General features: G+C 41.0%; 1 protein-coding gene across 3 annotated transcripts in view; it reads right to left on the bottom strand.

Annotated features, from left to right (window-relative positions):
- Nucleotides 1-13403: 13403 nt before the first annotated feature.
- The window catches only part of GOLIM4 (golgi integral membrane protein 4), a 2181480-nt gene continuing 2170523 nt past the window's right edge, over nucleotides 13404-24360 (bottom strand). For all 3 annotated transcript variants that reach the window (XM_044070089.1, XM_044070090.1, XM_044070091.1), the window contains one exon: nucleotides 13404-22834. In XM_044070089.1, the coding sequence (XP_043926024.1) occupies nucleotides 22691-22834 (144 nt within the window). In that variant the 3' untranslated portion in view covers nucleotides 13404-22690. The remainder of the gene's footprint in view (nucleotides 22835-24360) is intronic.

Below are 24360 nucleotides of genomic sequence, written 5' to 3'. Positions count from 1 at the left end.
ACAGTTTTAGGCGCTTGGCTCTTCATTGAGTTTCACATCAAACACAAGTTCGATGGAACTTGCACTGGCAGATTTACTGGAATGGCTACATATGGAAATGTACAATTTTAGCAATGCCATTACACCTCATGGCAGGTATTGACATATAAATGAAATGATTCTCATTGTCTGACCAGTGGGAATCTCTGGACAGGACAGTGGCCCAGTGATTAAAATCTGTGTCTCAGCTCAGAGGATTAAGGCTATGTGTTAACGAGTTGCTTCCTGTAGTCCAAGATTTGAGTCCTCCAGCTTCTGTTTGACTACTGTGCAACTGTGAGCAAGTCAGTCAACTAGACAGTGCTTTGAGGCACTAGGAAAACTTATGCTAGATTCCTCAATGGTCTCCTAGACTACACGTTTATTAACTACCCATAAACCTACAATTTCTATTCAGGACAATAGGGTAGGAAGTTGCTAGCTATGATTTTTATATTTTATGCATATGGATGGTTCACTTCCCAGTGGCAATGACTACAACGAAATCAGGCACTTCACCAGCAGCAGATTTCCTTCTAGGTTTGAATGACATATACACTGGGTGCATGAGACTTTACGTAGCATGTACAGTGTGACTGTGGTTTAGTGTACAAAGGTAGCTACTTGTGGTGAGTGGTTTACATTGTTTTGTTTCTAGTTTCAGTTTTGGGGAGCTATTTGCTGCAAATTGTTTAATGTAGCTTCCAGAGTGGAAGAACTGCTTGCTATGAACAACTCAGAATGTTATTAAATTAACCAAAACCAGAGCACCAAATAGCTCCCTCCAGTAGTCAAAAGAGAAGTCTGTAGGTGAGCTGTGGTGTCTGTGGTACCTTACATGAGTGTACCTTTGTAGGACTGGCTATCTTGATGTGTAAATATCTGTAGGTTTGTACTTTCATTTGGGAGGGTGGGGGAGCATGGATGATTTTGTGTGGGGGTTATCAGCAGTACGGGACCTTAAGAGTACACATTTAAAAATCTTGTCTACACCCCTGCTTCTGTTCTATGTTCCCCCCACTGTGATCTTAATTTTTGTATTGTGAAATTCCCCACATGTGGGAGTCTTTGCCTGTATTTCTCTTCAAATATCTTTGAGGCTGCTTTTGCTGTGTTTATTAATTTGGTTTACTACTTTGCATAAATATTCCACTATATTGCATCCCTCTTTCTTTCCCATGTCCACATTTCTTTTTTATACCTTTCAAAAATCTCTACATTTTGTTCTTTATATTTTCACACTTCCACAGTTGCTTCTTTTTCCAAATGACTCAAGGTTTCTTGGTATATATACTATTTTTCATTAATATGATGTATTAATGAACACAAATTTGCATTTCCCTGTATATACCTCACAATATTTCTGCAGATTTGTCTCAACCTGCATTAACTCTTCATTACCACCCACAATTTTATATGCGGACAGTACGTCTCACTAAGACCATTGATGTACTGCAAAGCATACATTAAAAAAATAAAGTAAAATTATTTTCAAGAGTTAGCTGTTCAACAAATCTCTGTATGAAGAAAAGGGATGAGTTATGTTGCAAGACTGCATTAACAAACTGGTATGTACTCTCACTTTGGCCACAGAAATATTTCTTCTATCCATTTAACTATACAAAATCAAGCACCTTATAAAATGACAAGCAGCTAGTATTTGCTTACTGGCTCTATACTAACAACTATCTGTCATAGATAAGTGAAACAGCTACAAAACAGGGCTAATAACTGACATCTATAATTTGGGTGTTTTTGAAAACCCTGATAGTCACTTGTTTTGTATTGAAAAGAATGCAAACAGACCATAAGAGACTTATAACAGGTTATACAAATCACAAATCAAACTAATTCAGTAAAACATTGCATGGACACTGATTTCATACTCTAAGAAGCCAAAGACTCGGAGAACTATCACTTCAACCAATAAAAAAAAACTTAACTTATAATGTCTAGGCTGCATCATATTATGGGAAGTGAAACTACATTTTATGGAAAGGACCAATAGACTGAAAAAACAGAATTGCATCAGTACGACAGTCTCTTGGATGGCCATTTTGGGGTATAAGAGAAATTTGAGTGATTCTGAGGCATCTGTACTGAAAAGTTCAGTGTAAGGCAACACCTGATTCCTGTGTGCTCCCTCTAATAATAATCCCATCTCTTTCCCTAATCCCAAACATGCATATTACAGTTTCATTACTAAAATCTGTTGCCCTAACAGTACCATTACATAAGATAAAAAGAGGCTGCATGCAACAAATATGCACAACACTAAATCTATCCCCTTAACTAGCCCTTCCTCTAAACTGTGAACATTCCCACATATACAATAACCACTAGAATAGGACCTTGCACATCTTCACAACAGACACCTATTCAAACATTCATTTGCACACTCCAACTTACTTACAGCATGTGTGATATTGAAGACAGACCTGGCAACTTAATTCCATTTCCTCCTCTACCTTGCAAATTCCGCTAATAGTGATGACTGTCTGCAGGGTCAATCTAGGTATGAGTTGCAAGAGACAGCATAACTACTGTAACAAACTGTGGCTCCTAAACAACCCCACCACAAACACCACAAAAGGCCTTTATTTTTAACAATATACTTCCCTGATGGGAAGGCACTGTTTTGCTGACAAATAATTCCTGCTAGAGTGATGTGAAAAACACGGGCATTAGAAGACTTCAGTGACTTGTGCAGTTTACATTCCAAAAGTGCAAAATTTGCTTGTTCAACACACTTCGTTACTTCAGCGATCATTAGGCACTGTCAAATCACCAGCACAAGCCATAGCCTTAAGTACCAAGGAACCTTTAGGGTCCAAATGTGTAAAAAGCACAGTTGTGTACACTTACCATAAATGTAGACGTTTGAGTGTATTCACTGTTGCAGTCATTACATTTGGGTAATCTGCTGGCAGGTTGCCCTCAGTCGGCCTGATTAACAAAGTCTTGGGTCCTGCATCGATTGCTGTCCCTTCTTCTATGACGTCAGGTCGTCAGGGGTATAAAACATGCAGCTGACGGCATTACATCAGTTTTTCTTGCTCCAGATATCAGGTGCCCCCAAATGGTGAGCAATATATATATATATATATATATATATATATATATATATATATATATATATATATATAAAATTTAAAACACAAAAAATATACCTCCAAACAAAAGCAAATATACCAAAAAGGCTTTTAAGCATAGTAAAAGAAAGGAGAGGTATAGTAAGAGGAAAACAGGGGGTTGTAGGGTGGGTAACCAGGACTGCAACAGTGAATACACTCGAACATCTACATTTACGGTAAGTGTACCCAACTGTACTATGTTCTTCATCTTTCACTGTAGCAATCATTACATTTGGGTAGAATCCCAAAGCTATGGTTGGGAGGATGGATTTATACAGCATCAGGAGCAGCTATAAGGCCCTTCAGGACAGCAGTGGCAAAGCCAGCTCTGGATTTAGAGAAGAGAGGTAGATGGTAAAGTTTGGTGAACATATGAACTGAGGTCCAGGTAGCAGCTTCTAGAATGCCTCTGGTAGGAACCCCTTTGAGAAAGGCTGCAGAAGTAGTTGCAGCCCTGGTGGAATGAGATCTGATCCCCTTGGGGATAGGTTTACCATGGTGCATATAGCAGAAACGAATACAATGGCTTATCCATTTGGAAATAGTCTGCTTTGAAATAGCCTTTCCCTCTGCCCCTGCAGCAAATGCCACCAATAGTTGTGTAGATTTTCTTAGAGATTTTGTCCTGTTTAAGTAGAATATAAGTTGTCTGTGTACATCCAATGAATGCAGAATCCACTCACCCTTGTTCTGTGGATTGGGAAAGAAAGTTGGCAGATGAATGGTCTGATTCAAAGCCACACTGGATACCACCTTAGGCATTAAAGATGGATTGGTCCTGAGAGCCACCCTGTCTGGATGAAAAATAATGAAAAGCTCTACTGCCACTAGAGCCTGTAATTCTGAAATCCTTCTAGCTGAATTGATTGCTAAAAGGAAAGCTGTTTTCCAAGAGAGAAATTTTAGGTCCACAGTAGCAGCTGGCTCAAAAGGAGGGAGTGTGAGTTTTTCCAAAATAAAATTGTGGTCCCATGCAGGAGTTGGTGCTCTCCTGGGAGGTCTTAATTTTTTGGCCCCTCTGAGATACTGCTTTAGCAGAGGATGAGAGAAGAGGGGAGGTTCTGTGTTGTAATAAATGGCAGAGGCATGGATTTTTATGGAAGAAAAAAAAATAGGCCCTTGTGAAGCATCTCAGTTACGTATTGCAGAATCTGAAGAATATTGGGCATTGCTGTGCTTATTCCTTGTGATTGGTTCCAGGCACATAATCTTTTCCATTTGTCAGCATAATATTTTCTAGTACTAGGCCTTCTAGCCCCCAAAATGACACCCATCACAGGTTTGCTGAGAGCTGTCAAGGGTGAAATTACTTGATTCGCCACGCTGCAAGATTCAAAGTTTGGAGCTTAGTGTGCAGAACTTGATAGTTCTGCTGAGACAGTAGGTAAGGTGTCTGAGGCAGGTGCATGGAGGAAGGTGTGACACATTGTGCAGGAGTGGGCACCAGTGTTGGTGAGGCCAGTCTGGAGCAAGCAGAATCATTTTTGGTTTGTCCTGTCTGACTTTTAGTAGGACTTTGGAGAGCAGAGGCAGAGGGGGAAAAGCATAGACTAATAGGATTTTCCAGGTGAATGAAAGAGCATCCACTTTCCAAGCTTTTTTTGTAATGAATTCTTGTGCAGAATTTGTTCAACTGATAGTTCTGTGGTGAAGCAAAAAGATCCATGTCTGGGCTCCCCCCATTTGCATGTCAACATGTTGAAAACTTGTGGTTCCAGTTTCCATTCATGTGGGTCCATAAGATTTCTGCTTAGTTCGTCTGCTTGTTTATGTACCACATAACTGTGGTGTTGTCTGTCTTTATCATTAGTTGTCCTGGATGAAGGTAGTCCTTGAAGGCTGGCAGAGCATTCTGTACAGCTAGCATCTCTTTCTGATTGATATGTAGGAGCATTTGATTTGGCCTCTATTTGCCCTGAATGCACTTTCCTGCCAGATGAGCCCCCCAAGCATAGTCTGATGCGTCTGTAGTTAGGGTTTGGGTGGCAGGGAGTGGAGTGAATGGCAATCCCTTGTTTTGGTGGCAGGCTTCTGCCTACCATAGGAACTCTAGTTGCAGGCAAGATATAACAGGAATCATTGTTTCCAGGCTGTGACATAGGAACTCTAGTTGCAGGCAAGGTATAACAGAAATCATTGTTTCCAGGCTGTGACAATGTTGACTCCATAAACTTTTTAAGTACCACTGAAGTTTCCTCATATGCAGTCTTGCATATGGAATTAGAAGAATGCAGGAGACCATGAACCCCAAGGCTTGCAGAATTTGCCTTGCAGATAGCAGGGTTTTTGTGGCCACCTGTTTGAAGTAAGTTACCAATTGAATTTGCTTTTCTGGTGTAAGGTAAGTCATCTGGGCAGTTGTATTCAAGCTTGCACCCAGGAATGTAATTTTTTGAGAGGGTACCAGTTGTGATTTCTTTTCGTTTATGGTGTACCCTAGACAAGTTAGAACCCTTTTTACAAAGGCCAGATGCTTTAGAAGAATGTCCTTGTTTTCTGCCTGAATTAGACAATCGTCCAGGTATGGACATATTTGAATATTTCTTTGCCTGCAAAATGCAATTACTGGAGCCAGGCACTTTGTGATGACCCTGGGCGCAGTAGATAAGCCAAAGGGCAGTGCAGATAACTGGTAATGCAAGTAGCCTGCTTTGAAGCGGAGGTATCTTCTGCAAGATTCCCTGATTGGGATATGCATGTAATCCTCTAAGTCTAGAGTTACCAACCAGGCATCTTTGCCCAGCACAGGTAGTAACTGTTGAAGAGTCAGCATCTTGAATTTTGGAATGTCCAAATAGAAACCTAGTCCCTTTTCCTTTTCTGGTACTGGTTGAATAGCCCCCATATTCATGAGGGACAGAACTTGTTTCTGGGCCTCTCTCCACTGATTTGGGGCAGATCTGGCCATCAGTTTGGGATTGGCAATGTGTGGAAATGAAATCTGTATCCCTGGGATTCTATATTTAAAACCCATTTGTCCTGGGTAATAAGTTGCCAGTTTCATGCATGAAGTGCCAGTCTTCCTCCCAAAGGGACGGCTAAAAGATAAGTGCTTGGTGATTGCAGAGGAAAGTCATTGAAGCTGTTTACCATAGGGGGGGGTGGCTTGTTGTTTCCATATTTGGAGGTGGAGGCACCCCATTGTTTTGTCCTAGACTGAAACCTGGAGCCTTTGGAATGTCTGGAATTGACTTGAGTGGCTCTTGAGGGAATTGGAAAGGACCAGTTCTTAGTAGGCCAGTGTCTACTAAATCTTGGAGGCTGCACTTGTAAGGAATGTTTCACAGTTTGCATAGATTTAGCTTTATCTTCCATCTTTTTTAACACTTCTTCAGCCTTATTAGCAAAGATACAGTCCTGTTGTAAAGGAGTATCCAACAATTTTGCTTTAACATGGTCAGGCAGAGTTTGCTCTTTGAGCCAAGCATGCCTTCTTAGCACAGATCCAGTTACAGCAGCCCTGCAAGAGGCCTCCAAAGAATCAAAAACACATTGCAAAGTATGTTTTCCAACTTGTTCAGCTGAATGTAATAAATCCTGCAAATCTTTATTTTCCACACAGTCAGAGATTAACATCATTTTCTGTTTAAGTAGTCCCATGACATGCTGTTGATATTTAAGCATATGAAATTGACAGTTTAAAGCCCTGATTGCCAAGGTTGCAGACGTGTAAACCTTCGTACCCCATCTATCCAGCGACCTGAAATCTCTATCAGAAGGGATAGGATTTTTAGCAGTAGAGGCCTTAATGCCCTTGGGACCCTGAAAACATGGTTTCAGGATCAGCAGTAGGGTTTTTGAAAAGGAATTTGTTGGAGTCAGGAACCTTGTAGTATCTGTCTGGCTTACTAGGAGCCAGAGGCAGAGAATCAGGAGTCATACTAGATTCTGAAAAAAACATCAACAATGTCTAGAACAGGAGGTATAGCCAAAGGCCTATGCTGAGGAAGAAAAAGAAAATTCCTACGTCTCTTTTTAGATTCAGAGAAATTCTGACTTGCCAGTGGAAATGTTACCTTAAGGTATGTAAAGTTTCTCCAAAAGAGAAATCCTCAGGGGGGAGAAGCAGAAGGGATGGAATCTTCTGCATCAGAGTCCTCATAAGTAGGTATAGATAAATCCTGATCAGTAGAAGAATCAGAAGAAATAGCATCCTGATCTGAAGATTCATAATCAGTGCCTTGCCTAGGCCTTTTAGCAGGAGGGGGTTGGCTACCCCTGATCAAGGTAATTAAATCTTCAGCCATTTTGATAATTTTTTTTTAGGCATTGGGGCCTGCACACATGGCCCAAGCGTCGTTTTTTTAGACATAGAAGTAGATTTTGGCCTTAGTTTTGAAGATGGCGTCGCTTTAATATACAAATCTTTAGGCCTGTAAACACCCTCAGAAGCTGGTGCCTGCACAGCGGCTCCGGACCCATCTAAGGTAGAGACATCCGCGGGTTCAATACTCAAAGCATCTCGTGGCATACCGGACTCCGAATGGGTCTCAGTAGAGGTCTGCGAATCAAAAGTAGCTGGTATCAGGGGCTGCGAAAGCACCTCACTGAGTACCGGCGAACTAGCGACTGGCTTAGGAGAAGTGTCGTCAGTTTTGGACCTCGACGGTTTGTCTCTGTCTTTTTCTTTGCGTTTTTTAGGTATTCCAGTAGTCGGATTGCTAACCAACGTCATTTCTGGATAGTTAAATCGTGAGCCAAAATATTTAGAAGCAAAAATATACCGACGTTTAATAGTGCGTTGATTAAATCTAGCAAAAGTCCGACAGCAATGTTATGATCAGAGCATAGGCAAGGAATACAGTACAAATGAAAATCCTTTTGAGGTATTTGCTTCCCATAAGTAATGCAATTATTAACTTTTACTGACATCGGTAAGGAGCAAGAAAAAGTTTCCCCAACGGGGTACTTAGCTTTTAGTTTAAGACTTCGGTTCTGAAACTCGAAAAAGTACAGTTGTGTACCTACCATAAATGTAGATGTTCGAGTGTATTCACTGTTGCAGTCATTACTCTTGGGTTATCCTGCTGGCAGGCTACCCGGAGTCAGCCTGATTTCCAAAGTCCTGGTCTGGCATCGGTTGCTGTCGCCTCTTCCCTGACGTCAGTGCGCCAGGGGTATAAAAGATGCAGCCGATGCCATTTTCTTCAGTTTTTCTTGCCCCAGATGTCAGGTGCCCCCAAAAGGGTAGGCTAAATATATTATGCCAATAAACATACATGCAGTAAAGAAATATTTCCTTCATCTACAAGCAAATACACCACATAGGTTGTATAGAATAGAGAAGTACAGATAAACCCCAGCAAAAGAAAGGGGGACGGAGGGAGGGATTTGACTGCAACAGTGAATACACTCGAACATCTACATTTATGGTAGGTACACAACTGTACTATGTTCATCGTGTTTCACTGTTGCAGTCATTACTCTTGGGTTGAATCCCAAAGCTGAGGATGGGTGGCTGAGCTAAATAGGATTAGGAGAGGCTATGAGGCCCTGCAGCACTGCAGTGGCAAAGCCTGCTCTGGATTTAGAGTAAAGAGGTAAGTGGTAGTGATTTGTAAAAGTGTGCACTGAACACCAAGTTGCAGCCTCTAAGATATATTTGGTTGGTACTCCTCTAAGGAAGGCTGCTGAAGTGGCTGCTGCTCTGGTAGAATGAGGCCTAATGCCCTTATGCACTGATTTGCCATGCTGAGAATAGCAGAAACGGATGCAATGACCTATCTATTTAGAAATAGTCTGTTTTGAGATAGCCTTTCCTTGTGATCCTGCAGCATATGACACTAAAAGTTGCTCAGTCTTTCTGAAAGCTTTAGTTCTGTCCAAGTAGAAGCGTAGCTGCCTGTGTATGTTCAAAGAATGCAGAATTTTCTCACCCTTGTTCTGTGGGTTTGGATAAAAGGTAGGCAAGTGAATGGTTTGGTTGAGGGCCACACTGGACACCACCTTAGGCATGAATGTTGGGTTTGTCCTCAGAGAAACCCTGTCTGGATGAAAAATTATAAAAGGTTCCACAGCCATGAGTGCTTGCAACTCCGAGACTCGTCTTGCAGAGGTTATTGCTAGGAGCAGAGCTGTTTTCCAGGATATGAATTTTATATCAGCTGTTGAGGCTGGCTCAAAGGGAGGCAGTGTGAGTTTTTCCAAGACATAATTGAGGTCCCATGCCAGAATTGGTGCTCTCCTTGGAGGCCTGATGTTTTTGGCCCCTGCTTGTTTATGTACCACATGACCGTAGTATTGTCCGTCTTTATCAATAGCTGTCCTGGATGAAGTAGATCCTTGAAAGCTGTCAGGGCATTCGGAACAGCTAGCATCTCTTTTTGATTGATAGAAGATGCATCTGGCTTGCAGGCCATGTGCCCTGAATACATTTTCCTGCCATATGGGCCCCCCAGGCATAATCTGATGCATCCGTTGTCAGTGTCTGTCTGCCTGTGGGTGAAGTGAATGGCAGACCTCTGTTGTGGTGACAGGTCTGTGCCCACCATCGAAACTCCTGTTGCAGGCAGGGAATGAGGGTAATTACTGTTTCCAGGCTGTGGCAATGCTGAGTCTAAACACTTTTTAGATACCATTGTAGTTTCCTCATATGCAGTCTGGCATATGGAATTAGTAGAATGCAAGATGCCATGAAGCCCAAGGCCTGCAGGATTTTCCTTGCAGATAACTGGGTCTTTGTCGCCAACTTTTTGAAGTAAGAAGTCAGTTACCTTTGTTTGTCTGGCGTGAGATAAGCCATCTGCGCAGTTGTATTTAAGCTTGCACCCAGGAATATTATCTCTTGAGGGGGTACTAGTTTTGATTTCTTTTCGTTTACTGTGTACCCTAGGCAAATTAGTAATCTTTTTACAAACACCAGATGCTTTAGAAGAATGTCTTTGTTCTCTGCTTGAATAAGGCAGTCGTCCAAGTAGGGATATATTTGAATTCCTCTTTGTCTGCAAAATGCAATTACTGGTGCCAGGCATTTCGTGAAGACCCTGGGTGCAGTAGATAAGCCAAAGGGCAGTGCAGAGAATTGGTAGTGCATTGAGCCAGCTATGAATCTGAGGTATCTTCTGCAAGATTGTCTGATTGGGACATGCAGGTATGCCTCTTTTAGATCCAAAGTTACAAGCCAAGCCTTCTTGCCCAGCATGGGCAGTAGCTGCTGTAGAGTCAACATCTTGAATTTTGGAACCTCCAGAAACGTGTTTAGTATAGACAGGTCCAGTATTGGTCTCCAGGTTTTGTCCTTTCTGGGCACCAAGAAAAGTCTTGAGTAAAATCCTTGCCCCTGCTCTTGTTGTGGTACTTGTTGAATGGCCCTCATGTCCATGAGGGCTGTAATTTGCTTTTGTGCCTCTGCCCATTGATTGTGTGGCAGGTCTGGCATACCTTTTGCCCTTGGTAGGGTGGGAAAATGGAACCTGTAGCCCTGGGACACTATGTTCTAGACCCATTTGTCTTGGGTAATCATTTGCCAATTTGGTGAAAAAAGTGCTAGTTGGCAGAGGAAAGTCATTGGGACTGTTTCCTGTAAGGTTGTGATTTGTCTTCTCTGCTTTTGGAGGTAGGAGCACCCCATTGTTTAGGCCTGTATGAGCCTTGGGGCTTAGATCTGCCTCTGGGACGTCTGTATCTGCCTCTTTGTGGCCTGTCTGACACTGGAAATGAAGAACAATTTTTGGAAGGCCAGTTCCTGCTAAATTTGTGTGGTTGTACCTGTAAAAAAATCCTTAACTGTCTGCATGGATTTCGATTTATCCTCCATTTTCTTCAACACCTCTTCTGCTTTAGCATCAAACAAAGTATCATGCTGTAATGGAACATCTAATAATTTTGCTTTAAAATGATTAGGTAGATTCTGTTCCTTTAACCAAGCATGCCTTCTAATAATAGAACCTGTAACAGCGGCCCTGCAAGAGGCCTCCAGTGAATCATAACCACATTGCAAAGTATGCTTTCCCACTTGTTCAGCTGCATGCAATAAATCCTGCATTTCCTTGTTCTCTGAACATTCAGAATTTGTCAACATTTTCTGTTTAAGCAGTGACATTAAGTATTGCTGACATTTAAGCATATGAATCTGACAATTTAAAGCCCTTACAGCCAAGGTAGCAGAAGTGTAAACTTTTTTCCCCCATCTGTCCAGTGCCCTAGAATCCCTATCAGAGGGGACAGGGTTTTTTGCAGTGTAAGCTTTGACCCCTTTGAGACCCTGAGATATAGTTTCTGGGTCAGCAGAGGGGTTTTTATATAGGAATTTATGAGAATCTGGGACCCTGTAGTATCTGTCAGGCTTAGCAGGTGCAGGGGGTAAAGAGTCAGGGGACAGGCCGGACTCTGAAAATACATCAACTACAATGTCTAGAACAGGTGGAATAGCAAGGGGTCTGTGCAGTAATAGCAGAAAGTCTCTGAGTCTTTTCTTAGATTCTGAGTAATCTTGGCTCTTCCAGTGGAAATGCTCCCTCATGGTATGCAGGGTTTCCCCAAAAGAATAATCCTTAGGAGGAGAGGCTGAAGGAATGGAGTCTTCAGCATCAGAATCCTCATATGGAGGAATAGAATAACCCTTTTCAGAAGAGGAATTAGGGGAAATAGAAACCTGATCAGAAGAATTATATTCGGTCTCTTGCCTAGGCCTCTTATCAGGAGGGGGATGGGAACCCCTGATCAAAGTAATTAGGTCTTCGGCCATTTTAAGCATCTGTTTTTTAGGCATGGAAGTCTGAGTAGGAGAATGCTGTACTTGTTTCTTTGTCTTTAGAGCTGCTTTAGTCTTTGTCTTTGAAGCTGAAGATGGTTTAACATATAACTGTGTAGGTCTGAAGACAACCTCAGAAGCCGATGCCTGCTCAGCGGCTCCGGACCCATCTGAGGGAATGATTTCTGAGTGTCCAATACCTTGAGTATCCAGAGGCCCAGTCGGCGCCACGTGGGAGTCAGAAGCGGCCTGTGGCTCTGAGGTAACGGGCGCCAGGGGCTGCGAAAGCTCCTCACTGAGAACCGGCAAACTGGCGACTGGCCTAACGGATGCCTCGTCGTCGGTTTTGGACCTCGGATGCCTATCCTTTTCCTTGTCCTTGCATTTTTTGTAAACTCCGGTCATCGGCTGTTCAGACGGCATTATATAATTAAACCTTCGGCCAAAGTAATGAAATGCAAAATCGAACCGACACTTAATAGTGCGTTGGTTAAATCTAGCACAAAACCAACAGCTAGCAACATTGTGGTCAGGGCCTAGGCAAGGAATACAGTAAGAGTGAAAATCCTTATGAGGTATTTGCTTCCCACAAGAAATACAATTGTTAACTTTTTCTGACATCGGTCTGGAGCAAGAAAAAAGTTTCCCCAATGGGGTACTTAGCTTTAATGAAGACTTCGGTTCTGAAATTCGGATTTGAAAATCTCAGGAGTCGGCCGACCGGCACTTGTGAACTGCTTTTGCTTCGGGCACCGTGCAACAAGAAAGACTGAAGAAAATGGTGTCGGCTGCATCTTTTATACCTCTAGTGCACTAGCGTCAGGGAAGAGGCGACAGCAACCGACGCCGGACCAGGACTTTGGAATTCAGGCCGACTGCGGGTAGCCTGCCAGCAGGATAACCCAAGAGTAATGACTGCAACAGTGAAACATGATGAACATCGAAAATTTCAGGGGTCGGCCGACCGGCACTTGCAAACTGCTTCTGCTTTGGGCACCGCGCGGCAAGAAAGACTGATGTAATGGTGTCGGCTGCATGTTTTATTCCCCTGACGACCTGACATCATGGAAGAAGGGACAGCAACCGACGCAGGACCCAAGACTTTGTTAATCAGGCCGACTGATTACCTGCCAGCAGATTACCCAAAGGTAATGACTGCAACAGTGAAACACGAAGAACATCAGGCCATATGCGGATCTTTTGCTGAACTCCTCCTTTCAAATGCACATCTTAAAGGCACTTGATGGTAGTAAAACACTGAGGAAACATTCCTACAGATCAAAAATGCATGTGAAGGGGAAATATGTAATGGTTATAGCAAGGATATCGTAAATCAGTGTCAGGGAACAACCATGTCCGATGTCAAAGCTAAGCTTGTGATAATATCAAAACACAATGCTCCACTTCAATAGATTTAGAGAAATACTTTGCACATTCCTGTAGAAACCAAATTTGCATTTGCTATTGTATCACATATTGTGAAAAGGAATTACTAACCAATAAGTGGTAACAAAATGCATACAAAGTATAACACTAAAAAATACACACAGGCTGTAATCTGCTGACCCAATCTCAGCTTTATTGACCAGGTTCAAATTATGTTGCTATTTATTAAATAATGCAACTGTGGCATTTCAAATACAAAGTACTTTATCAAAATAAGAGTTCTGACGATTCATTATGTACATAATATACATATTACAGTGCTGCCAACTTAGTAAACAATTTACCTTCACATGTCAATGTGACCTGTGCTAGGTTAATTTAGTTAAAAAGTTTAACTAAAATGGAAACACAACATATGAAATGGCACACTGCTCAAATCTGAAACAAAAAACAAATATTTTTTTATCAATATGAGGCAAATAACCATTTATAAATATCCAAAATATTATTATTATGGAAAACGTGACTCAAAATAAAATACATCTACTAAAAATTCAGAACACATTTTGTAAGGGTTAGCAGTGTCAAGATGAATAAAAGCTCAGTAACATTTGTTTTTTTTTTTTTTTTTTTGAGGGCATCACTTTTTTTTCAAAATAATATACCATATGTGAGCCATTATGCATTTACCTTAGTACACAACAACTAACCAGTAATCATGCAAGTAAATACTGCATGGCTAGTGAAACATTTCTTTTACAGTGGTATTAACATTTAATTTACGAAACACCAGTTCAAAATGTTTTTAGTACAAAGTTTCCAATAACCAGCGCATCAGCCTGCAACACATTTCCCAGTGAATACTACAGCTGTACACTGATAACATAATGTTCATTGATAAAACAATTTTAATCATGATGCTTATACAGTGTCGCATGTTTTCCTACAAAAATTTATTTTGTCTTTGACCCCAACAATGATGGCATTGTTTAGACTTTCAAATGTTATGCTGTGAATGTTTTGAGTGGTCTGTTAATCAAGACTTGAATATCTGTACACTTTACCACATAACATACTTTTTGTACTCTTTTTGTATCCCACAGATGCCCATCAGTGGACCCTGGTGTCTCTTCCTGCCCTCCTAGCCTACCCTGAGCACACTACACGTAGGGGTTGGGCTACAGTGGAGATCAAGGCATCCTGGATCTGTGTCACACTGTTGCCAAGAGTGTTTTCCCAACTCATCCCCCTGCCATGCATGCCCCAGTAACATGCATGCAATGGGATGACAGGACTGATTTGCTCTTTACTTCTGCAAGGAAGTGGACATCAGCAAGTTGCTCTGCTAACCCACAGAAAATACTTCATTGTTGTTTCCTTGGCCTCTGCCAGGAAAATCTAACCAAACTGTGTGCCTCATGCATGCTCCCCTCCCTCCTCCCCTCCCAGGACATGCATGCTTGTTCTCAGTCAGTGCCTCAGATGCCTGGGATGCTAACTGAACCCTAGTTGCCTGCACTGTAGTGAGGGCTTTACCTCTCTATGCCATTGCCCTTGCATCTACCACATGATATTTGCAGGCAGTGATCTTTAGGCTCATCTCATTTATTTCTAAAGGCAGGATCGTAACTTATAACATGCTCTTATGTTTACCTGCTATCTCATCCTTAATTTTGTTCAGCTGCATAGAAAATAATGTAACGAAAAAGAGAAAGAGAAAGAAATCAGGTTTTATAAAATACACAAAAGTGAGGAAACTAAAATCACTTACAAAGTGATGACAACAGATCACTGATAGCAGTGTTGCTATTGTGAACATCTAGTTTCCTCTCTTGCTTAAATGTACCAGAGAATTGTGAAAAATCAAGAAACATTTTGCTTATGGCAGTGGACACTGACAATGCAGCCCTGACACACTAAATCTGACATGATGGGGATCTAATCTAAACTTATTTTATGCCATACCCCAAAACATTAAATGAAGGTGTATTTGCCAACACGAGCAAAGTTATTTACCAAAGCAAAGTTGCAAGTTGTTTGCCATCCACTTATGAAGGTGAATGGTCTGTCTCAGTGAAAGAGCTGACCAGCCAATCACTGCAAAGTTAATTCTGAAATTCACTGAGCTCCAGGATTTCAAATTAAGTTTGAGTTACTGCAAGGATGCATGGGGAAAGCTAGATTATGCACATTAGATGGTGCTCACAACATACTGAGGAATTTAAAATATAGTTGATATGAGACCTATACAAACGCAAGCTACAGGATAAGCAGAAACTCAAGAAATTATGAGTACATATTCCTATACAACACAAATATTGACAGACACCCATTGCTTCCTTCAACATTCTGGGCAAGAAAATGTGAAAACAAGCAGATACACAGAAGCTGTGTAGTCCGTATGACAGGTTCTCCATTGTGTAACTACCCATGAACTAAAAATATGGTCTATACAGGAGAGAGGCAGAGCACCACCCAATAATGATTCTTGGGGTGAAGCAGAAAGCCATGTGGTCAAGACAGCAATCAATGGGGACAGATGGTTAGAACAACCTCAGATGTCTACAGAGGTTCTAGAAATGCTGAGATGTGAACAAACATTTGTAAGAAAATAAAAATGGGGAAAAGGGGCTGCCAATGGTTGGATGTATATTCTAATCTGCATAAACTTGACCTTCAACATGATTCTTCAAAATTGTACAGATTTACATGAGAACTGAAACTATTGCAGTGTGCACCAGAAGTATTATACAGATGGCTAAAGAAATGAATGGTGGTGCAAGTCATTAGTATATCGGCTCAGTCCTGAGAAGGCCTCTCTGCAGTGGGCATTCAGATTAGAGTCTCCTTTTTTATGCTGCTGGACTGGGAGAGCACACCAGATACATATTTCCCATTTCAAGCACATCTAAAGATGAAGTGTGTCTTGATCTGCATAAACAAAAGTCTATAAAGGTGACAATGAGAAATGTTAGAAAAAGTGCAGATGACTGTTTAAGAGTAGCATAAAATAATGAATAATCATGTACTTCTGACATCTTGCTTTCAGAACCACTGCAGTATTTGCATATCCCTACATGGAGGAAGGCAGGCATGTAAGACAGATTGTTTGATACAAGAAATGCATTAGAAGGCAGACAATGTGCTTTGGTAAATGCATGCAATATGGAGTAGATAGTCCCAGCACATATGTTTACAATGGATACATACTGAAAGAAGCAATGAAAGCAACTACGGTTCTCATCTAGTAGAACTACCCTTTATCGTCACTGGTTAAATGCTAGATGGTCACATAATGGAAAAAGACAATTCAGTTGACTGCACCTGAACAGGATGTAGTCAACAATTACCAACCTCTCCATACCTGAAGAAAAGAACACATACGGTCTTACTTTTTACTGAACAGATAAAGTTACCAGTAATACAGTCTCAGCTGTAAGTGTAAATCCAAGGAGTATGTGTTGGTGTCCCTAATTCTGCATTCTGCATTTTATCAACTAGAATAAAGTCAAGAAAATTAATAAACTGGGTGAATAAGAGTTTGAAATCCCTATTCAAAGAAAAGTGGTTAAGAACTAATGGATGCCTGGCAGATGTGATCGCCACCACTATCTTCCAAATACAAACTTTCACAACTGCCATCCCAGTGGACTCCAAAGGATTAATGGACTGATCTGTCAACTGCAAAGTTATTGTCCACGGGAGGAAAGGGTCTTCAATGGGAGAGTGTGACAAGATCTCTCTCAGGCAGGAAATGATTAAGGCATCCTGCTGACATCAGCTGCTTGCACAAGTGAAGGGCAATACATTGCTAGCAGACTAATCTCTGAAGACAATGTGAATACTTATCTGCTGTTGGCACATTTTCAGAAGACTTCAACTATTTCCGCAAGTCTGCAATGAGGTTTGACTCCTCTGGGATATAAAATGCCACAAAGAAAATGTCTTGATTGGTGGGCTCACTGACTGCTCAGCAGAAGGAAGAGGAACACAATAAACCCCAACACACTTTTTTCAGATGCCAAACTACAAGTTGGTTGTCCAATACCATCATCAGGACATCAAGAGGCATCAAACAAATTTGCTACGTTTCTAAAGCAAGAGCTTTCAGCTCTTAGAGAGCTATATGTAACAGAAACCCACTTCCACTGGACCACAGGAGAAACAATGCATGTTCCTCATCCCACCAATAACACATTTGTTGCAAGAATGTGAGTCAAAGCAAAGCAAGTAAAAAGGAACCCACATCCAGACTGGTTTGACAAGGCCCACCATTCCAGACAGCTACAGGAAAGATCCAAATCTAGTAGCAATCTGAGATGTAATGAAAATTACTCAGGGAATGACAATACAACATCTACTGAAGTACCCTTATGCAGAAACACACCATGGATACAGCAAAGACTAGCTTCCAAAAATAATAGTAAGCACTGCAAAATACAAGCAGCCTTTTGTGTCTGCATTTACTCTAGAAGGCCAAAGCCCTGATTTAGTGTGTCCTTTACCGGAGGATAGATGACTGACACATGAAATAGTGCACCCACCTATTAAAGGAAATCCTTTGCAGAAGCAGAAAAGTGACTTTCTCACAACTGTTACTACACTGAGGGACTGGAACCATGGAAAAATCTGGTTAATGACAACCAAAAGGGAGCCAAGATGAGGGCCCCATTAGCCAGTTATTCAGGTACAAGAAGATTGTCCTTCAGCAACTCTGCCACCAAGGCACACCTTGTTTGTTTGCTATTTCACAGGACTGGCCCAATGACTCTCCTTCTTGTACCACACAACTGACACATTCATTCCCCTACTGGGGCAAGATCTCCGTGACCCATTATTTTCCTGGTGGACATGAGACATGGGTATTATGGAGTTTGCCAACCTGCAAATCTCGCAGACTGTCTCGCAGACTGTCCTATCATCAACCTCTTAACAGCTTGTGAACTCTAAGAACACTGCCATCAGGAGGTGCATGCATGTTTCATTGTATCAGCAACCTTCTGACCAAGCAGCACACCACATGCAGCATGGACATGCTATGCTCTACATGCTGCTGGAGATATACCTATATTCTTGCAGTCGTCACCAATACAGAACACCTAGCTGCCTCTCTTCTGCCAGGATAGGCAAGCCAGCATTTGCTACTCACTCTCACCTTTCCCTGACTGTTTCCCTTCAATACCACCACCAACACTAGTTTGGAATGTAGTCAGGGCTTTCTCTTTCTCTCTACACCATGGGACAGGAAAGCACTACAAACGTTTTGATAAACAATGGCATATAGCAGGCTGGTGCAAAAGATCAAAGATATGGGCTGGTAATAAGCATCATCCTGTAGTCTTGGGTTACATTCCCTCAAATGGTAACTGTTTACTGTTTGATGAAGTAACTCATTTAATCAGAGTGCTGTTAAGCTGCCCCCAAACAGTGGCACTTTTGTACAGTATGTTTACCTGGTTAACAAACAAAAACAGTCAACAAATTTTGGAGGCAAATAACAACACATTTTACTACAGATGCTGCAGATCCAATATAAAGTGCAATAACCCCCTGGGTTCTTATACCTTGAAATGTCAGAATGTGTCATCTTATGTCATGAATAAAAGAAAAGCCCATAACATAGCACAGATATTAGGGACTGCATGCTGAACATTCAGCATGTAGCATATCAGATGTGCATGCTGCAGCTTGCTGAGGATAATGAAGTCTATCCTCCCCCCGAAACCTACTTCTTTATAATCATGAAAAAAATGTCAGTAAAAGTTGCTTCTTTGTTCTGAGACTGGCACAGGGTATGTGGCATCTCTGAGGTATAGCAAACACGACCACATCAGAAGTTTCTATCTGCTTCTGGTAAAGCTATGTAGCTTTAGAAAGTAGCCTTTTTTAATACATTTAAGACACACTTGTCTTGAGGGGTGGCTTACCATGGGGGCAAATTCAGACAACTGGCCTCATAAAGTCAGTCCTGGCACACACCTGAAGAAGCTTATTTGTGAAAGCGCTTGTGTTTTAGCACTCAGTAAAGGCCTTATTCTGGATTTAATAGTCATCTGCGTCTCATTCTGCTTGCTTATTATTTATGAATGTTGCATTATTGTGCTGTGCTTGTCTCTCAGGTGTCTTTAAGTTGGAGGAGGCAGCACTGTCTAACATTAGGTTATCTCTTCTGTCTACAAGGAGGAGTTTTCTTCCTGGAGGCATGGGATGTTATACAAGATGATGGATTGGTGAGAGTATGCTCATACTGTTCAAAGTAGACATCACATTTCACCTCTAATAAGTTCCCTGGAAAAGAACCCTTATCAAAGTGTGCATCCAAGACAGTTTGAAGAAGCTCCCCAAAAAAAGAACAGTCCCCTACCAGACCATGTGGTACTGTTCAACACACTAACGGTTAGTACTTGGAAGTCAAGCAATGACTCTGTATTCACATGAGTCTCCACAGATTTCTGAAAAATGGAAATTGAAAGCTCAGAGAGACTAGCCTTGGCCATAAGGACATAATTTGGAGAAGGAGACAAACAGCTAAGAGCCCCAAAAAGAAAACCCTCTTTGCCAAACTTATCCATAGCTTTGGACTTGTTATCCTATGGCAAAATGACCAAATGCTGCGGCAGCTGAATAATATGCTGGACCAAGAGAATGGCAAACAGAAGTCAGCTTTAGAACATTTGTATGGAATTTAGTACCACTCAGTGGTGAAAGGTTGTAAATGGTGGCCACATTTTTGTTAAGAGAATACCTAGTATGTGGATGCTCCCAAGCTACAAATGAGGCAAACTTTGTCCATGAAAAGATTAAGTGTTCTCCTCTCTCCAAATATTGGATAAGCATTTTCTGAAGACAGGGATCCAAGCAGTCAGTCTAGAGAAGACCTCATAATTCAGTAAGCACAAAGGAAGGGTCATCAATTAGTCATCACACCTGTTCATCTTATTGACAAGGACCTCAATTTCCTTACAGTTCCTGCCATGAAGAACTACAAGTGGAAGCAGAATACCTTCTTTGACTAACATATAAAGGGGCCAACCAGGATCTCTGTCCTCTGGCAGGCATTGGAGGAACTTCATTCATCTGCTTAAAAAACAGAACCATAATGTGGGGAAGAGTCGCTGGAAGATGTCAGGTTGAGATGCAGGCACTGGGCTGTGCAATGGCACTGCATCACACTAATGAAACATGTTCTTACATCAACCCCTTATTCCTTTCCCAGCACATACTAAGCACACTGCATAAACATGGGCAACCAAAGGCCCAAACTATGTTGGACTACCTGTAAGAGCTTGCTAAAGCCATCTTATCCACCAATGGTGAGCAAGTTTCAGCTTGGAAAAAAGGTGACAGAAGAAGAAGACATCCTCTGACCAGACATTAACCTTGGTGATGTATTTAAGGCTTCTAAGGTTAATAATACATTAGGCAACCACCAAAATGTACTTGAGTATGGGAAAAGGCAGTAACAAGTCACCGATCATTTTCTGAATAGTAGGTTGCACCGTTTTCAGCTTCAACCACAGTCCTATGAGGAATGACAGTAGGAGCTCAACATTTGGCTAAAAGGGAAGCTTACAACACTGAAGTCTGTCTCCATGACCAACACCAGATTTGAAGATAGGTTAAAGCTTGACCAACCAAAGCTGGACCTCCTGATATCTTACACCTTAGGTCTCTCTGGACTCTGCATGGAATTGTGGTACATTCAGTTGCTATATTCTTTTATCTTGTATATAATGTACACTATTTTTAGTGGTTCACAGTTTTCACTCCATGCATTTTCTATGAAGTATTTTGTTGACACAATGAAAACTTCAATAAAAAGTATTAACAAAAAAAGAAAAATAAATCTGTGACTGATCCCTGTGCTAGTCTCCTTCCACTGCAGACAACTTGTACATAATGATTCATCAACTTCTCACCTGTCCTTATCTGGTTAGCTGGACTGAAGACCTGGTCCACATCAGATCAGAAGTCCTCAAGAACACACAAGATGTCTTGAATTTGTAGTCAGTGAGTTAGTGAATGCAAAAGCTTTGCAATGATACACATTGGGATGACAGCTGCAGTGTAGAAATTACAAGAAAGACCTAGGAAGCAAGGTATCAGACATGTTTTCTCCTTTTCAGATGGGTGCCACTGCATATGACAGGAGGGAGGATCATACACATGGGTTCGTGATCCTGAGATGAAGGAAAAGCATGTAATGAGAGAGTGTCAGGAAGGATATCACATGTACACTCACTGCATCAAACCACAAAGTAAAAGCATGCCAGGAACCAGCTGCATGCACCACCTGTAAGACTTTGTAATGACTTCCATATACACAGATATCTGTAGGGCCAGAATATTTTATACTGTATTACTGTTTTAAAATGTTTGGCTGTCTTCATAAATTAGAACACATTTATGTAAAATAATGGCTGAATCATTCATACATTAATATTATCAAGTTAACAATCAAGTACCTTATTATCATGTTTAGAGGAATAATTCAGATAACATGAATTTTACTTCTGGGCAATAAAACTACAATATCAAAAAGTACCACTTACCACCTTTCTCAGGGCATATCAAAAAGGAAAGTACCAGAAGGTCAGTTACAAGACTATAACAATTTAAACCACAATCATCCAGAAGTAATGCAACACTTCTCCTCATTAATTAAAGAGACACCAATTTATCTCCCTGAGTTTACATCTTCTCAGGTGCCCTACAGTTTATTCTCCATAACAGGCTAATCAAGAGCTTCTTCTATCCTAGTCTAACATTGTTGAACAGACCAAGACTCTCTATGCGATGCTGAGAGTTCTGGTTTGGTGTTTCTAATAATTATGGTTCATTCTTAAATCTATGCATTTTCTGACCTGCAGTCCTTTTTGTATATGTCTACCTAGACTTCTAATACAGAAACAACAGTGGGAGGACAATGACATTAAGTGTAAGTATGGACTGTGGATAACAAAGTCGGAGGCACCACTGTTATACAGACTGCAGATCTTTCATATGTTGCTACTGGCTGTAGTGAACCAGGATGTAGCAGTCTTCTGCACCATCAAAGAAATACATTTTTAACTGTACAGTTCTTAATTGCCTCTCTCTGAAACATCTCATGCTCATTTCCAAACCTATGAGAGAGAGAAACATTGCAAATGGCACCACAAGTTATGCTCTGAGACATTAATCATAATATAATTTTTGATAAAACCTGTGAAGAGTTTCATTAGCAGAAAATATAATCCTTGATATGTAATCTTCTCTGTGACTTAAAATTATGGTAATTAAAATAAGCATTTTAATCTAATGCACTGGTAGGCTGTAAAAGCGTGAAATATGGTCAAATTGCTGTGTGTTCTCGAATTGAAATAATTCTGAAACTACATAGGAAAGACTCCTTTTGGAAGCAACTTTTGTAAAATTATTGTAACATGGATTAACAGAAACAATGAGATGCAGAACTTCATCACATCTCTGCTCTTTCATTTTGCTTTCCTTCTTGCGCCTCTTCATCTTCTTCATAGTTTTCATCTTCATGCACTTCTTCTTCAGGCTTGTTGGCATTTACAGCCTCTTCTCTATCTACTCCTCTATGACCTTTCCGATCATCCTTAAAAGAAGTAAAAAAAAAGTAAACATGAGACAGTATTACACTTACCACTACAACATAACAGCCCACAGTTTAACTAGAAAACCTTTATAACTGTCAGTGCTGTGAAAATATCATGTAGGTCAGCTTCATTACAACTAGTGGGACACCACTAAAATATGTCATCTTGAACTTTTAGCAGCTGCAGATACTGGTTTTCTTTTCTGTAGTGTGAATTGGGGATGGGGGGACAGATTTAAATGCACAGGGCTCTACAACAACCTGGCATCTACTCAGCCTTGGATCTTCTTACCTTCCTTATTGTCTGTTTCTCCCTTAATCCCTTTCCTCTTCAGACCTAAACCCCAGTCACACTCTTTCTGGTGACACAGTCCTTAGGCTGAACACTGTTTGGACAGAGGACAGAGGAAGGAATTTGCAGAACCATCTATGTTACTTTGCAGATTTACTGATTGGATTTGCTATACGGTTTATACTTATTCTAGTGAGATGGCTGATATAGTTCATAAAGTGGGGTTATATATCAAAAAAATATATCCCTTAAACATTTAAAATTAGTAAAGTTAAAAACACTGTCGTAAAGACTGGAAGTACAGCAAAAAAAGTAAAGACTGAGTTGAAAACAAGCTTTATCTTACAATCTTGAATTTAATTCCTTAAGTCTCCACTTGAATACTATGCGGCTATGAGGAAGTCATTTACAAAAGGGTGCACCTTGATTGGCCCTGAAAATAGGCATGTGTGTGCTGTTGGTCTTGCATGCCTTGCTTGCTTACTTTACACCAAGTTATCACATTTAAGCCGCTTAATCACAGTGATGTATACTGCAAATTCAATACCTCCATTTGGAAGCAGTTCACTTGTCAAAAGTTCACTTGCTTAATAAAGTTAACTGCACTGTTTTCTTCCCTGAATTCACATTTTCCCAAAACAGGTAAGTGGGTCAATGTTAGGGGTGCTTGTGTGTAATTGTTTGCAAGTTAGGGATACAGTAAGGGCTAAGTAAGAAGACAATTTCAGTGTTTGAGTATGTTCTTAGGTCCAAAGGTAAGTATTAGGCTAACTGTCCATGTAGGGCATTTTAAGCCTAGTCAATTTCCCTTCAAAGGTGACAATCAAACCCTGTACTTTGTGTATGTGATGTAAACACCTTAACCATTATGCCAACCCCAACTTCCATCTTGTATGTGTGAAGTGTGTCCAAGTGTCTTGTGTAGTTGCACTGCTTGAAAAAGGGATTTTCAAAAGGTAATGTACAACAATGGGATTAGGAGCAGGGACAGGGTTAAGGTTAGTACATGATTAAGGTTGTGTAGGGAGGTTTAACCCATCCTTATTCAGATGTACACAGTGGCTGCCTTTGGTGGAGGGTTGGCAGGTTATGTGTAAAAGCTAAGGGTAGTTACATAATCACTGTTAATGACCACTGATATGGATGAATGTAGGGGACAACATATGTTGAAATGCAGTACTGTGGCTATTACATCCTTTACTTTTTTCACAGTCACCCATCAGAAGTGCATACA

Source organism: Protopterus annectens, chromosome 4.part1, assembly GCF_019279795.1.
Source record: "Protopterus annectens isolate FY-2018-M chromosome 4.part1, PAN1.0, whole genome shotgun sequence".
NCBI classification, from domain to species: Eukaryota; Metazoa; Chordata; order Ceratodontiformes; family Protopteridae; genus Protopterus; species Protopterus annectens.
This window is presented reverse-complemented; position numbering and strand designations above follow the sequence as displayed.